We start from the raw sequence: 16,782 nt of genomic DNA, 5'->3' as shown, positions 1-16,782 counted from the left end.
CAATCACGGTTTCTCCCTTCTGAAGAAAACCGATTTCTCTCCAATCTCTCTCAATTCACGCCTTTCTCTCAAACAACTCCTTTGATAGGCAAAAGCCTATCAAATTGGTGCTTTCATTGAAAGAATATCAGCTCCCTTTGATAGGGACCTGATATTCTATTTTATACTGGAAGCTGGAAGGGAGTTGATATTCTTTCCGTATATTTATTTAGTTTATTTATGTTTTAGTATTATTTAGTTGTTATGATTTTAATTACTTTCCATGTTAGGATTTAATTTGTTTTTTATATGCTTTCCTAGTTTATAGGAGATCTTTTTGTAAAACACATATTATAAATATGTGTGGAGTCTTTTATTATTATCAAGCAAAATGAATTAAACTAATATTTATCATTCTCTCCATGCGGTTCTCCCTCTTGGAGAAACCGATATTTCTCCTAATCCCTCTCTAATTACACTCCAATCACCACTTTTCTTCAAGATAGACAATTAAAACCTATTAAATTGGTGCTTTCATTAGGTTATCATCCTCCTATTGATTTACTTTCTACCACCATGTCCGTCTTGTTGTCAAACTCTCCTCCAGACACTCCTCATCGGTTTCTGGTGTTAACCATGTGAGATGAATTTTGGATATTCAGGAATATTTTGATTATCATTTGTTCTCTGATGCTGACCGTCTATTTTTTGTGAGGTTATTTTTTTACCATCCAGCATCCGTATGGCTCCACGATTATCGACGTTTGAATCCTGATTGCTCATGGCAAGAATTTCTAGATGCTATTTATCATAATTTTGATGAGGATGTCATTTATTTCGCCGAGACGAATAAACTTCTCAACAAAATAATGGAGGCAGTTGCATATTTAGCAAAAAAAGAAGTCATGGCTAAAAAGGAGGCCATATGTGATTCTATTGTCGAGACTGTTGCAAAAATCGATGATGTGTCAACGACAAATGTCAGGTCTGATCCCATCATCGAAGAGATGGTAAAAATTGATGACGAATCGCCTCAAAAGCTGGATGAGCCAATGGTTTTTGTGGAAACCAAACTTCCTCCAAAATCCCATAGCCCAAAAATCACTGTTGTCATCATTGGTTATGTCACTGAAGTCTCGGAAGAGATCTCATGTCCAAAGAAGGTTTCTCCATCACTAGTTGCGGTCCCAAACGATACAATTTTGTTTGCAGACAAAGATCCAAACAAACACATCGACAGCAAGATGGAAGATTATTTTTCTGACTTCCACCTTGAGGACAAGGTGGTTTTCAACTGTGGTGGAGTTGATAGGGACCTGAGATTCTATTTTATTCTGGAAGGGAGCTGATATTCTCTCTGTATATTTATTTAGTTAATTTATGTTTTAGTATTATTTAATTATTATGATTTTATTGTTAGAGTTTGTATACTAGAAATCACTTTTCGAGTGATTGAATACTGTAAAATCTCTTATTTTATTTTCCAATGGATGTAACAGATTATTTTTACCATAAAGTTGTTATGTTTTACATTTAATGCTCATGCGATACAAACGTTGATTATAAACATTAGGGTTGTCAATCCTAATTACCAGTGTCCTCACTCTCAATTAACAGTGTCGTTTTAAAGGAAGCTAATTGTAGTGTCTATTAAGTGGATCTAACTCGTCAACCCCCTCTCACGATTATGTAACAAGTTATATTAAATTATCACTTAATGTGTCACTCAAGCGTGAAACATTATCCATTAACTTAAGAAAGAAACAAAGTAAGAACAAACGGATGTTAAATAGAAATAGGAATTGTATAAACCAATAAAAGTTACTAACACATCCCTAGAATCTTATGAGTTTAGTTACACATGATAGAATAATCTAAAAACATAGATTGAAGGGAAGACAATGCAAGCATAAGAATTAAAGCAATAAAACTCAAAGGTTGAATTCTTGTAGCCTTGATGATCTTGATTCCTTCTTCAACTCTTTGCACAATGAAGCACTACACTTTTAAGCTCTGGAAATATTTTGCAAAGAGAAGATCTCTCTTTTGATGCAGCTTTGGAGGTATTTATAAGGGAAAAATCGCTCCTTCTCAAATAAGGCAGAGGATTGGAATGTATGGTAAGTCTTGGAGAGAAAGTAGGGCAAATTCTACTCACCGCTATTTCCCAGTGGGCTGCTGCACCTTGGCCAGCGGTCACTGTGGGTTGGTCCAAGGCTTCTATCTCTTGGCCGGCGGGCCGCTGTCCAACATCCCGTAACTCTCTGGACTCTCTGTAGCAGTCGCCACGCTTACTCCACCGGTCGCTGGGCATGTCTTGTTCTTCATGCACAACTTTCCCGGAGCGGGCCGCTACAGGCTTAGCGGTCGTCGGCTGTGTTGCAGCGGACCGCTGGACATGCAGAACAACTCCAAATTTCCAACTTCGCGTTTTGACTCCCTTTTAAAATATGCAAATAATGGACATGTAATGCAACTTTGACATTCAAAACGGACCAAATGATGGTCTTAAAACCGTGCAAAATCTTAGCGTATCAGCAGTGCAATATTACTTCTATAGTGGTTGCTCGTAATATTCCAATATAAGCTTGTATTAAATTGTGGGTTCAATTTAATTAGTAAAAAACTAATTGGGGGAGGTCATATCCAAAACCTTCCATAGATCCTTGACTGGTTCCAATATGTGACTTAATATAAATAGGAGAATAAAGGAGACATAAAATACACTTATTTTTATTCCTAATTTTTCGTCCCCTTCTCCTACACTGTGAGGGACTGTAATGACCACGACTTAATTACCTCAACGTTATAAAATAATTTAAAACTATGAAGCGAATGTCTTTCCCTAATTACCTTAATTTCGAGAAAATATACGATTCCTATGTTAGTTTTTTTGCACGAATAATGGCTAACATAGATCCAGAGATAAAGGGAACAAGCAAGGTTCAAGTAAGAATGAGTTTGCGTTCGTTTATTCCGTTAAATAAATAAAATACAACGCGGTAGCACTACAAGCTGTGTCTTAGCTTACACAAGAAAGAGTATAAAGAAAATAACTTAGATTACACAAGAAGAAGAAAAAAAACTAAGAGTTAAGGTTTTGGTTCTAACAAAATCTATTATATATACCTAAGTAACTATGTTTACAAGTGAGGGTATACAAATAGGAAAAACGTGGGCCTCTCCTTCGAGCCAAGTGAGGCTATTCCTCTCCAAGGTCTGCAATACAAGACCACATCAATTAAAGCAATCTAAGTATGAAAACTAGCAAACAAGATAAAAAAGAATACATGTTCCATAGGAAAAGGAAAGGGACAACAGAGCTTTTTGGGAGAAGTAGGAAAGACTTACCAAAAGGGGCAGCCTGCACTCCCCAGCCCATGTCCAGCTGCTACGAGCCAAGGAAAAAGCCACAGCCACAGCAGCTCTGCAGAGTTTCAACTCCAGGGTTTCAGTTAACCACATTGCAGAGCTGTTACACTTGCAAAATCACATAAAAACTCAGTGAGAACGCTGCAAGAGACAGAGAAACTGAGGCCACTGCAATAGGGTAACAAATGAGGATGCAATTGCATTTATTTTCACGAGTACACGCCCTGCACTATTGCAAGAGAACAGCCAACATATAGTCAACTAGGGACCCCTTTTCCTACACACACAATCAGCTTTGCAGGCTTTCAGTGAGTTAAAGAGTGAGAGAGACTGAGACTAGAAGGAGGAATCAGAGTAGTGCAAAGAAGGTAACCTCCACCCTTTTCTCTCCAACTCAAACATTAACCATGTCATTATAGTCACACCTTATACTAGGAATCACCACATGTTAGATTTCAAGAGCATTATCAACCTTCACAATAGAGTGTTCAAAAGGGCAGCATGCTTGGTTACATAAGTTAGTAGCTTGAAACTACAAGTAATGCATTTAGCCAACAAGTTCATACACTAGAATTTAAAGGCAGCATGCCACTGCTTATTCATCGAAATTAGTAGTTAGCAAATACACATAACATAAGGAAGAAACCTCATATTTACACAAGCTTCCTCCAAATAATGTCGAATCATCCCCTAGAAACAACAAATTAACTTATAACTCTAAGCATAAGTTCATTTGTAAATCTGCCACATGCTCGGCTCTCCAAAAATCTAGGAATACCAATCATAATCGTTTAGTGGGGTAAAATCGAAGACTTATCTTTGAAGCCGAAGGGCTGCTCCGACGAACCATCGCGGCGGCAGCCGTACGGGCTCCAAGGTACAAAAGCAGGCGACGACGAGGGAGGGGCTACTGCAGGGCATCGGCAGCGGCGAGGCCGCTACCTGCGCATCACATCTATGGTAGAGGAGCTAGGTGTCACCGGAGGGGGGGGGGAGGTGTACACGCTGCTGCGGTCGACCGCGGTTAATCGAGGAGCGACGCCGTGGAGTGGAAAAGGCGACTCCTTCTTCCTATCGGTGACTCCGCCTTGAGAGGAAGAGGAACGCCGCCGCCTCTGCACGAATAGGCCCTGCCTTTCTGTTCCGAAGAGGAGAGGGCGAGAGATCGATGCACGTTGGCGTCGATTCGTCGGAGACGGTGGCACGCCCCGTGGGGCGCGACGAGGGTGGCTGTCGGGGTGCCAATGGAAGGAAAGGGAGGGGTAGAAGATCTACGGTTTGAAATTAATTTGGGAAATTAGGGAAGAAATGAGGTGAAAAGAGGGAGAGAGTAGGCCGGCGGATGGGAGTATAGTAGGAGATTGGGTCATTTTGTTTTTTTTTTTAAATTGAATTGGGCTACTGAAAATAATTAATTTGGGCCCGGTTTTAATTTCCTTTGGACCATCAATTTTAATTCCTTTGGGCCACTATTATTAACCCTTGGATCTTTGACTTCTAATTCTCGTGGACCATAACATATGTTGGTCATTGTAGAATTTAGCCAACAACTAATTAAATTGGAACTTACAAATTTGATCCCATCTTATATTTAATCCAAGAGAATTAAATTTGAGAATGGACTAATGATAAATTAAATCATAGAACGGACCACCAAATAAAAGATACAAGCATGACAAAAAGTCTAATTTAGTCAATAGGCTTTCCTAATGTTTTGCCAATTAAATGATGGGTAGCCGTTGTTTAATTTCACGGCATTTAAAGGTAAAATTTCCGGAATTTAACTGATGCTCGAATAATTCGGAAAATTTCCAAATAAATTGAATCGCTTGATGTAATTTATACTTAAGGATTTTATAGATTTAGGAAAATGAAAATGAAAAAGATCACACACTTAGGAATGCATGCACGCTAAATAAATAGTTTCTTAAGTCTAATTTAAGTATACTTATTGTTATAAAGGGGTGTCGTCGCACGTCAAGTGAGACCAAGTCGAGGGACGTTCAATTGAGAGATTAAGCAAACGAGGTGGGCTTTCTTTTCAAAACGTGATTCCGTATGAAAATGTGAATATGTTTCAAATATGTTGTCATGCCATGTTTTGTTTTACGACTACCTATCTGCTTGGCTATGCCAATCATGTTAAATCGAATTCGGGTCCCAGTAGGGCCGCAAACCCTACTCGGACTAGTGTACACATATGGGGATCGTGAGCTAGCTTTTGAGTTTGCCGATCCAGTGACCGTCGTGGAATGTGGCCACATTCCCGGTTCACATACGTTCAGATATGGTACCTATGTTTATGTGATTGCGCAATCAAATTTATGAAATGAAAAGAGTTTAGTGACTCGGGGCCCTTTTAAAATGAAAAACCCTGCGATCACTCAACGATGGCTGACAATTAAATAGAACTGCTTTGGCACTAAGTCCACTGGGTATATCAAATACTCAGCCCTGCATGTTTATTTTTCTAACGTGCAGATTGAACGTGTTCGAGGTGATGAAGGTGTTGGGAAGAACTCGCTAATAAATAACTAGGTAGGTGAAATAGTATGTCTCCATACATACTATTTTGTTTTGGAACCTTCCGCTGCATTTAAATGATGTACTAGGAAAAACTATGTATTTGGTTCAATACTCTAATTATGACTTGATTTTGTACCCATTCGCCTTCGAGACTATTTCCTCGGGTTAATTATTCCTTTTGTGATGAGTCATGATTGATGAGATTAAGTTAGTGGCACCGCCCACTAGTACTAGGGAGTTGTGGTCATGACAGGGACGAAATTTTTCGTTCAGCTCTCCTCCGTGAGATCGATTTTTCTGTATTCTTTATTTAAGTCCTAGTATTCTGGTGAGATCAATCCACAAGGTAAAATGGCTAATCCGTATAAAACATGGTTTAGGTTTCAATTCATTTAAAGCATGATTTAATTCAAGTTATGAGCATGATACATGTGATATTTGCGTGTATAATAATCTGGTACATATAGATCAGAATTATTATGTAATTGATTTATGTATGCTTCCGCTGCCAACCCCTTCAATTGGTATCAAATCCAGTCTTTGGCTCTGAGTATTTGGATTTAAATATTGCGAAATTCATGTATGCATGTAATATTTGATTGCGAAGCATGTTCTTGGTTTTGTTGTTACTAATTTATGCATGATGAACTCAAGAACAATCGAATCAAAGAACTTGAATTATTCGACCACGCGAGACGTGCGATCCGTTGGTTCTTGCTCCGTGACGAATCGCGCGACGTGCGCCCGAAGAAGGGATGTCGAATCAGTGGGAGCGTGGGGCGGCGATCACGGGGCTACATGCAGACGAGCGAGGGCTCGTGCGCGCCACCGACCGAGACCGCAAGCCAACGCGTGTCCCGGAACTGGGCGACGAGGGAGCGGTTTGACCGAGAACCGCATGACACTGCAAGCCAAGCCCTGGACCCTAGGCTGAAGGACCGAGACGCAACTCTTACGTCTGGCCAAGACACAGACGCGCCTCCAGGTGCGACGTGGGCCGAGGCAGTGGGAGCAATCAGCGTCGCGAGACACAGGTGTCTCGGGTACGTGCCGAGACAACGGAGACGTCTGGCCGAGAGCAACGACGCTCTGTGCATGCTGCTAGCTGAGAGACAGGCGTCCAGCCGTCGAGCCAGCCACGAGCCAGCCGGCCGAGAGCAGGGGCACGCCCAGTGCGCTGCTAGCCTTGACGCTCCGTGCGTCGGGTTCTGACGACGAACTCGTCGAATTTTCATCATTCATCGTTCGTGCAAACCTCGTACAATTAGATATCGATGATGGAATTATTTTATGATTACTTAATTCATTGAATTAATAGAAATTCTTTATATATTACTCCATCCGTCCCGCTTTAGCAGTCTCAGTTACTTTTAAGCACTCATTTTGTAAAAATGATAATAAATAGTTAAAGTGGAGAAATGGTAAAGTAAGAGAGAATAATGTAGAGAAGAGTCTTATCTACGTTATTCTCTCTCATACTTTACCATTTCTCCATTTTAACTATTTATTATCATTTTTACAAAGCGAGTGCTTAAAAGTGATTGGGACTGATAAAGCGGGACGAATGGAGTATTATTTAATGGAAATAAAATATTTTGGTAAGATTTCCCCAGATTTTAAGAATATTTTGATTATTGAAAATAAATATATTTTATTTTATTCCTAGATCATATGGACAAAAATAATTAATAATTTCTTAATTATTATATATCTAGAATCCTAATTAGGATAGATATTAATAATACATTAAATAATATAATTATTCTCTTTCTAATCTTGAACGAGGAATTAATTTAAGTTTAATTGTTCATGTCAGTCCAAGATATAAATAATTCAATTTATTTTAGATAAGATATTAAAAGATTATAAAAGTTTTAATTATCCAGTCAATTAAATACTAACAGAATTTAACTAAGCTTTTATCTGCCTTAAAGCTAAGGATGATGATTAATAAAATCCATAACTAAAATATCTAAGCTATAATTACGAACTATGTTCGTATATGGTCTCCATCAATAGGTCTGCAATTTGTGAAGCTAATTTCTAATATTATCACCACCCATTATGTGTGGACAATAATCCTACGAAATAGTAAGGTTATGAAGACGGACTTCTCAAATGTAAATAGTGTGAACTAGAATGTGGTTTCTAATATTATCGCCACCCATTATGTGGGGACAATAATCCTAAGAAACTACGAGCTTCAGGTGTTCATGCAGAACTTATGAGATAGCTTGATTTTGTTAGCAGCAAATGAGCATTTTTATGGGAGTGTGTTATAGAAATAAAATCCTTCAACCAGAATGAGCATTTTTGTTAGCAACAAATGAGCATATTACTTTATCAATTCTATTTTCCTGCTAAAAAAGCATAATTGGAATTTCACGCCAGCTTTCCATTTTTCCTCCAAAAAAATATATTATAGTAACTCCAACCAACTGCCCTTTTTTGCTATTTTTTGCTAGTATAGATTCTTTGGTCTTTTGGAAACTCCACAACAAGGTAATATTTAGTCTTTGTTGATATTCCAACTAAAATTAGATGACGCAAATGAGAGCATCCTAAAAAAGCAAAAGATTAAATTAATTTAGTCTTAATTTAACTAGCAACGATTTTTTTGCGTCCTAAATTTTAAATAATTTTAAAAAAATTCAACGCAAGTAATTTACTCCCTCCGTCCGCGAATAGGAGTCTCGTTTTTCCATTTTGGTCCGTCCGCAAATAGGAGTCCCGGTTCATAATTACCATAAATGGTAAAGAGGCCCCACATTCCACTAACTCCTTCCACTCACATATCTTTTAAAACAAATATTTACAAGTGGTACTCATATTCCACTAACTTTCTTCCACTCACTTTCTTAACAATTCTTAAAACCCATACCGGAAGGAAATGAGACTCCTATTCACAGACGGAGGGAATACATCTCTATTTTTATATCTATAAAAATTAAGTGTTTTGTAGAGAAAACAAATCCATAAAATCTAAAAAAGATTGGAATGGGATGTTAATCGCGATGTCAAAGGATAAACCGATATGTTATGGTAACCATATTATGAAAATATTCAGTAATTTTAGGATATCTTGATCAGTATGTAAGTGGATAAGTTATGTTCATTACCTATTTAAAAAAAGATTACGTGTTCTATCTTTTGTTGGTAAATAAATGAACATATTCTCGTGAAATGGGTGAAATTTGAAAAGTCATATTTTTATGAAATGGAAAAAATATTATTTGTGACTTCATGCATGCGTTAAAATTTAATTAGTCGGATAAGACGTCCATTTAGTCAAAATTACATAATTTAGTTGAATTGATAATTGATATGGTTTATACAATACACATTGATTCGTGTTATTTACATAACTGTGTTATGAGTTTATTTATTCAACTACTATGTAGTACTGAATTTTGTTAGAAAGTATAGATATATGTAATTAAATTCGACCACCAAAATATCGGTTTGAAACGAGCGTTACCGCCATTTTTTCCGCTTCTTCATTCATCCCTTGTTTGGATATCAACTAATACCCATGTGTTGTGTTTCCTCCTCCAATCTCACCTATTATTTCCTCCTCTTGCTTGCAATTTTTCGGTTTTTGGGTTTTATATTTCATGTTAATATAATCAATAACAAACCCAATCAAGAATGGGTCAGCAGAAATTGATCTACAGTTTAGTAGCGAGGGGAACTGTGGTCTTGGCCGATTACACGGAATTCAAGGGGAATTTCGGCACCATCGCCGCTCAGTGCCTCCAAAAGCTCTCCGCTTCCAACAACCGATTCTCGTACACTTGTGACGACCACACCTTCAATTACCTCGTCGATAATGGATTCAGTATGAACGTTGATTCCTTAACACTCCTATTGTTCCATATTAATAGAGGCGTTCCATTTGCTGCACTTATTTTGAAAAAATAATAATAAATTGTTAATTATTTATTATTATTTTTTTAAAATAAGTATAGAAAATGAAATGTCGTTATTTTAATTAGCAGTTTAGCATGCATGTTGTCCATTGTCCGGGTTCATAAAAACAAGCACTTGTGTTGCTTTGCAGCTTATTGTGTGGTTGCTGTTGAATCCGCGGGCAGGCAGCTACCGATCGCCTTTCTGGAGCGCATCAAGGATGATTTTACGAAGAAATATGGAGGCGGGAAAGCTTCGACTGCTGGCCCCAACAGCCTGAAAAGGGAGTTTGGGTAGAGTCACATTTCATTCCATTTCTCTTAAAAACAATTTTTCCAACTCCTTTAATATAGTATTGTTGTAGGCCTAAATTAAAAGAGCAAATGCAGTACTGCGTTGATCACCCAGAAGAAATCAACCAGATTGCTAAAGTCAAGGCTCAGGTCTCTGAGGTGAAAGGGGTGATGTTGCAAAACATTGAGAAGGTATGTATATTTAAGAGCTAGTAACAAATTTTTTGGTATGTGAGGTATCAATTTTGGTATGTAATATTTAAAAATATCTTTTGAGGTTCATTATATTCGATGTAATATTGTTTGAGCTACCTTTTCATTGTTTCAAACTTTTTTTGGACGAAAATAACTTCAAGTACATGAAGGGCATTTCAATCTATTTATTCTCTCTTCTTTATTAGTAAAATATTTAATTTTATCTCTCTTAATTTTTTTTTGCCCCTTTCTTCCTTCTCTTTTTATCGTTTTTTTCCTTCTCTCTTTTAATAAAAGGGGAAAAAAATTAAGAAAGATAAATTAAATATTTTAATAAAGAATAGATAATAAATAGACTGAAATACCCTTCACCGGCTTTAGGGTATTTTTGTCGAAAAAAGTTTTAAATAGTGAAAAAAATAGCTCAAACGATAGTACATCAAAGTTAATAGAGCTCATAAGATATTTTCAAATATTACCTACAAAAAAAAATGTTCTCTCTATATTTAAAAGGTTTTGTTATTCTTGTTGCATATTGTACTTGACAATGTGGTATGAATGTGCCTTGCAACGAATAGGTTCTTGATCGTGGAGAGAAGATCGAGTTGCTCGTGGACAAGACAGACAATCTCAAATCACAAGTTAGTCCCTGAAATTAATTAAACAAGCTTGTAGCATTTCTAAAATCATTATGGATTTGCAGGCAGCGGATTTCAAGAAACAAGGGACGAAGATGAAGAGGAAGATGTGGGTTGAGAACATGAAGATCAAACTGGTGGTGTTCGGCATTGTGGCGCTTTTGGCTCTCCTAGTGGCGTTGTCGGTGTGCCCCAAATTCCAGTGTTGATTGGCTCACCAGCATAGTTATGAGTTAGTCTATAAATTGTTTCCTGTATACCAGTGAACTACAATTGTTGATGATAGAAAGCTTGTTGTTTCACATTCTAACGCACTTTCTTATATATATACATGTATTTGATGGTGTATTTCATTGCTAGATTCAACATATTCCAAATTCTACATTTTTTACTTACTCTTAGTACTCCTATTTAAGTGGTGTTCGGTTTCCTACATAAAATAGTGACAATATATAATTGAGTGAGCTTCAAAAACAGTCCCTAGACTATGGGTTTATCTCGTCCATAGTCCATGGACTTTAAAAATATCCCCAGAAGAACTAAGGTGTATCTCAAAAATGATCCTTTTAGCCTTTTTTCAGCCAAAAATACCCTTTTGAGGGTTTGGGCAATTTGATCATTTCAAAAAATTAACTTTTCCGGATGTCAGCTTATTAATGAGATTGTGTCATAGATGTATGACTTTTTATATTTCTCTCTCTCACCTTCTCTCCTCTATCTCACCTCCTTCTGTACAGAACGGGCAGTTATTGATGGGTGAATTTAGTGGTGTAAATGTTAAAGGGAATGCCAGTAGTCATACTGAAAAACAGAATGGTGCATCTGTTGCTGAAGCAAAAGATGTAGGCAAGAAGCCTGACAGAAAGTGGGGTAAGGCAGAGAAAACAATTAGCTTAGAAGTCCTGCAGCAATATTTTGCTGGTAGTCTTAAGGATGCAGCGAAGAGTCTTGGTTTCTATCTGTGATGTGTATATACATTGTGTGCTTGTACTAACTGAAATTCAATGAACCTTTTTCACTTATACATTGTTCTGCTTGGGGTGGTTGCGGCCATGGGCGGTGACAGTGTTTTGTTGTTTTGGGCTGGGGCTGGCTACGATGTCGCATTTCTGGAGGACGACGCCAGCATTGCCGAAGATGAAGTCGACGGTTCCGGAGATGTAGCAATCTGGCTGAAGGAGTGGACATAGAGGGTGTTCTGGTGGCCTACCATGCTGCAGCGGTAGAAGGCGGAGGAGTCGGCATTCACACAGAGGCAGGGGCGGACGCAGAAAAAGTTGGCCATAGGGGCTGGCGCTGGACTCCACTATATAATTTTTCATAGTCAAATATATTATATATATAATATATGTATATATATATAATATTATATAATGCAAAAACCACAATTACAACAACCGTAAAAATGTATATATATTTAATACGAACTAGTCCAATATATATCTAATAAAAAGAACAAAAAAACCGTGTCATAGCTGTGTTTTTACATCTAAAGTGGCGGCAACTGAATTCTACGTGTTCTCATCGATTGAAAACGTTGCAGGATTTGTTCGTTTTCAATTGTTAAAAACAGGTCATTTTCAATATACATAATTAAACTGTCATTCTTCCACTCTACTTCCATCGATTTCGCAAATCAGTCTAGACAATCTCATATTTTTGATAAAATGTAGCTATTAGAATATGTGCATTTGACAAGAATTTCAAAGTTCAAGCCATAGAATTAAAAAAAAATAAAAACTTTAAAATAACTATTGTTTATAACTTTTTTTACAAACTTGCAACTATTCTCTGAAAATCTTAAAAAAACAATAGATAGAATACAAAATTAACACTTTAATAAATTCCTTTACTTCACAATTTGTGTAGAATTTGAATTTTAAATTCGCTAAAATCTCAAAGACTCAAACCCTCTTTTCACCGTTTCTATGTGCCACTGTTATAAACCCTTCAATCTCTCTCTTTTTATTTTTCTAAATTGCAATATACAACTTAAAGTACTTATATTTTACAGAAGATAAATTTTTTATTTAATTATTTAAACAAAACGTGTTCCCACTTATAAAAGTGTTAGCACTTTTACAAGTTTCAAGTCTATTTTATCTAAGCTAAAAACGCGTCAAACCAATTAATAGAGGTCAGTTTGACTTTTTTAGTTTTATTTTTAAATTACTCGATCTTCTTCCTCACTCAGTCACTCCCCATTGCGCCATGGTTATACTTTTTTTTTGCAATTTTTAAATTTTCCCTTCTTCCTTCTTTAATTTCAGCCCTTACAGCTATTCATTCCAAGATAATTTCTTCTATAATACCATTAGTTGGTAAGGGCTTAATATGATTTTTCAAAATTTTAAAAATTTTGAAAGTAGAAATTTTAAAAATAAATTGGGGTAAAGGCTTAAGCCCTACCCTCCGCCCAAGTGTGTCCGCCCCTGCACAGAGGGCCACGGCATGTAGCTTCGATGCCCCCGCCATGTTTGCGAATGTGATGTCACGGGCAAGAAAACCGTCTCCGGCAACCCCTTGTGTTCACCGAAAATAGTCATTTTATGTGGCAAAAGGGGAGTATTAATTAATTTTATCAATCTAAGTTGATATGCAGATTTCGATTTATTAATCAATAATTTTGATTGAATAATGAGAATCGATTTGGTAAAATATTGTAATAGCGTTTGTTTTCTTACTTTTTTAGATTGATGGGGTACGTACTAAACAAGCCCAATAGCAGTGACAGCTCGGCCAGCCCAAAGCCCAAGAGTTCAGTTCGGCATTACCAAAGAGTTCGGCCTCAGCCTACAGCTCGGTAAAAGCCAACCAATCAAGCTCTGCTCTCAGGTCGGCATCAAGCTCTACTCTCAGATCGGCAACCAAAGCAGTTCGGTCTCGGTATTCGACCGAACAAGGAGTTAGTGGACCCATACCGGATGTCCAACACACCCACTACCACGTGATGTCAGTTCAGGCCACGATCGTAGGCCATGACCTACGCTTCACCCACGATCTTAGGCCATAACCTACACGACATCCACGACTTAGGGTGGTGACGCAAGCCATGATCTGAGTTCATTATATAAATAGAACTTAGATCTGATAGAAGAGGTTAGAATCTCTCTAGAGAAACAATCATATAGCAAGTCTGTGTTGTAAGCTGTATTTGGCAGATCAAGCAATACAAACCTGCCCCCATTTCTCCCCGTGGACGTAGATTTACCTCAGTAAATCGAACCACGTTAAATTCTCTGTGTCGTGATTTATTTTTACGAGCATTTATCATCATCAATAATTCGCGGAATCATCACTGGCGCCGTCTGTGGGAAACGAAGAACAAAATTTGTGATAAAGCGAATTTTTGATCCATTTTTTCCACCCAAAAAATGCATACCAGATCGCAGAATACCCGCATTCCTGCCCGTGAGAACCCGGAGGAAGCCAATCCATCCCATAGGTCTGGAAAACAGCCTAGGGATAAATCCACCACCAGTTCTCATGGCGAAGGAACAGGCCGCTCCAAAAATCGTCCCACTGAGTCTTCCCAGCAGCCTGATCTGAATGAGGCTGTCAAGCTGTTCTTGGCTGAGAAGCAGGATGAGTTCTTAGCCTTCCTGCAAAAGAGCCAAGAGCCGAAGACGAAAACGGAGGATTCTCCTTCCTCATCCAGACATGAAAGTCACTACCGCAGTAGTGCCGTGTCTTCCAGGAAGAAGAATCCTCAACCCCGACATATTCCTGCTCTTCCTCGGTACCGGAATCACAGGAGAACTCAATCTCCTCCATACCGACGAGATATCGGATTCGCCGTGTACGGAGCACTGAAGACTCCGTTCTCGGACGACATCACCCGAACTCCCCTACCGCAGAACTACCGAACTCCGTCGATGACTTACGACGGGCTCGTGGACCCTCACGATTTCTTGGGGCGCTATCAGTATAACATGGCGAACCAGGGTCTCAACGAGGTCCACATGTGCAAGCTGTTTCCCGAGCTGCTCATCGGGAACGCGAGAAGGTGGTTCGATAGCCTCCCCCAGGGCAGCATCAGATCTTACCGAGATCTAATGGATGCCTTCCATAGGAGGTTCTTTCAGAAAGCGGAAGCCCGAATCACTTCGGCTCAGCTGCTTTCCATTCGTCAAGGTCGCGACGAAAAAATCAGCGACTTTATGACAAGATTCCACAAGGAATGCCTGCAAGTAGACGATCTCAACGATCTGCTTGTCATCTCGGCATTCCAAAATGGAATCCTGCCCGGAGCTCTCTACAGGAAGCTCGTTGAGTGCGGTCCGCAGACAGCTCAGGAAATGTGGGACATTGCGGACCAGTACTCCCGGGCCGATGAGGCAGACCGTCGCAAACGGTCGTTAGACAGCTCATCGTCCCGAGGAGACAGGAGGAAGCCCGATCATAGCGATCAGGGACATCCTCGCCGAACTCCTTTTGGCGATCAGGGACATCCTCGCCGAACTCCTTTTGAAAGGATTCAAAGGACTCCGGTGCAAGACAGATTGGGACCCCGTCTCAATCCCGAGAAGCCGCCCGCTCAGTTCGTACCGCTGAACAAGCCGAGAGCGGAAATTTTCGAACTACACTCCGACCTGTTCGAAAAGCCAAAGCGGATGACGAAATCTGCCGCGCGCCGACCCCAGGATAACTACTGCTCCTACCATCAAGACCACGGTCACGATACCGAGGAGTGCAGAAACTTGGCTGCAGGTATCGATGTTCTTGTGAGGGCAGGGACATTGAAAAAATACCAAAGCAAGCAGTCAAAGAAGAATAAGAAGCAGAGAGGTGCGAACTGCGCTCCTCAGGATCCGAAAAGGCAGCCGGATCCCGAAGACGATGACGAGCCGCAATATGATGGAGTAATCCTGACTATTGACGCTCTCCCTGCCGGGAAGACCAAGTCGTCCCTGAAGTCAGAGCGCAGGGGCTCCAATCGAGAGGAGCCAACGCATAAAAGGCTGAAGCAGGACGAAGTGATTACGTTCTCGGATGCTGATCCCGTCCCGGCCATCTCTCCTCACCAAGACGCCATTGTCATCCAAGCCGGAGTGGCAAACAAACTGATCCACAGGGTGTTTGTGGATACAGGAGCGTCAGTCAGCATTCTTTTTAAAGAGTGCTTCGACAAACTAGAAGTGGACCCAGCTCGGCTCAGCCCGGCTCCGCTTCCCCTGAAGAGCTTCGCCCAGGAGGACACCCGCCCTGAAGGTATTATCAGCCTTCCGATCACGGTGGGGAAAGCGCCTACTAGCTCCAGTACGATGATTGAGTTTTTCGTGGTAAAAGCTCGGTCCCCGTACAACGTCATCCTGGGAAGAGACTGGCTCAACACAGTTCGGGCCGTTTGCTCCACCTATCACCTCACCATCAAGATCCCTACTAAAGGAGGGATAGCGGTCATCCGAGGTGACCAAAAAAGAGCAAAGGAATGCCTGCAAATTGCGCTTAGAAGTGCCGAGCAGTCAGATCGGCACCACCAAGCATAGCAATCACAGCAGCCGGAGTCAGAGGCGATGACCGAAGTCATACCGGAGCCGAACTCGATGACAGTTCAGCTGTACGAAGACGATCCATCCAGAACGGTTAAGATCGGCTTCGCGGGAACGCCTCTACTTCGGGAAAAAACCATCCAGCTCCTCAAGGAGTACAAAGACGTCTTTGCATGGTCTCCGTTGGACATGACCGGAGTGCCCCCCGAGGTAATCACTCATCGTTTAAATATTGATCCTTCGGTCCGGCCGATAAAACAGAAGCAAAGACTCTTTGCGGCAGAACGAAGTCAAGTCATCCATGACGAAGTCCGTCAATTATTGAAGGCGGATGTGTTATTCGAAGTGAAGTATCCTTCGTGGGTGGCCAATCCTGTC

At 39.8% G+C, this 16,782-nt stretch overlaps 1 protein-coding gene across 1 annotated transcript; it reads left to right on the top strand.

The window, feature by feature from the left end:
• The first annotated feature begins 9,454 nt into the window (after positions 1-9,454).
• On the top strand, positions 9,455-11,307 carry LOC121776257 (putative vesicle-associated membrane protein 726). The gene is made up of 5 exons (XM_042173418.1): positions 9,455-9,715; positions 9,938-10,079; positions 10,151-10,271; positions 10,853-10,915; positions 10,978-11,307. Exons 1-5 carry the CDS (start codon positions 9,526-9,528, stop codon positions 11,119-11,121), a joined length of 660 nt encoding a protein of 219 aa, XP_042029352.1. The 5' UTR covers positions 9,455-9,525; the 3' UTR covers positions 11,122-11,307.
• Positions 11,308-16,782: the final 5,475 nt, after the last annotated feature.

Source organism: Salvia splendens, chromosome 18, assembly GCF_004379255.2.
Source record: "Salvia splendens isolate huo1 chromosome 18, SspV2, whole genome shotgun sequence".
Classification (NCBI taxonomy): domain Eukaryota; kingdom Viridiplantae; phylum Streptophyta; class Magnoliopsida; order Lamiales; family Lamiaceae; genus Salvia; species Salvia splendens.
This window is presented reverse-complemented; position numbering and strand designations above follow the sequence as displayed.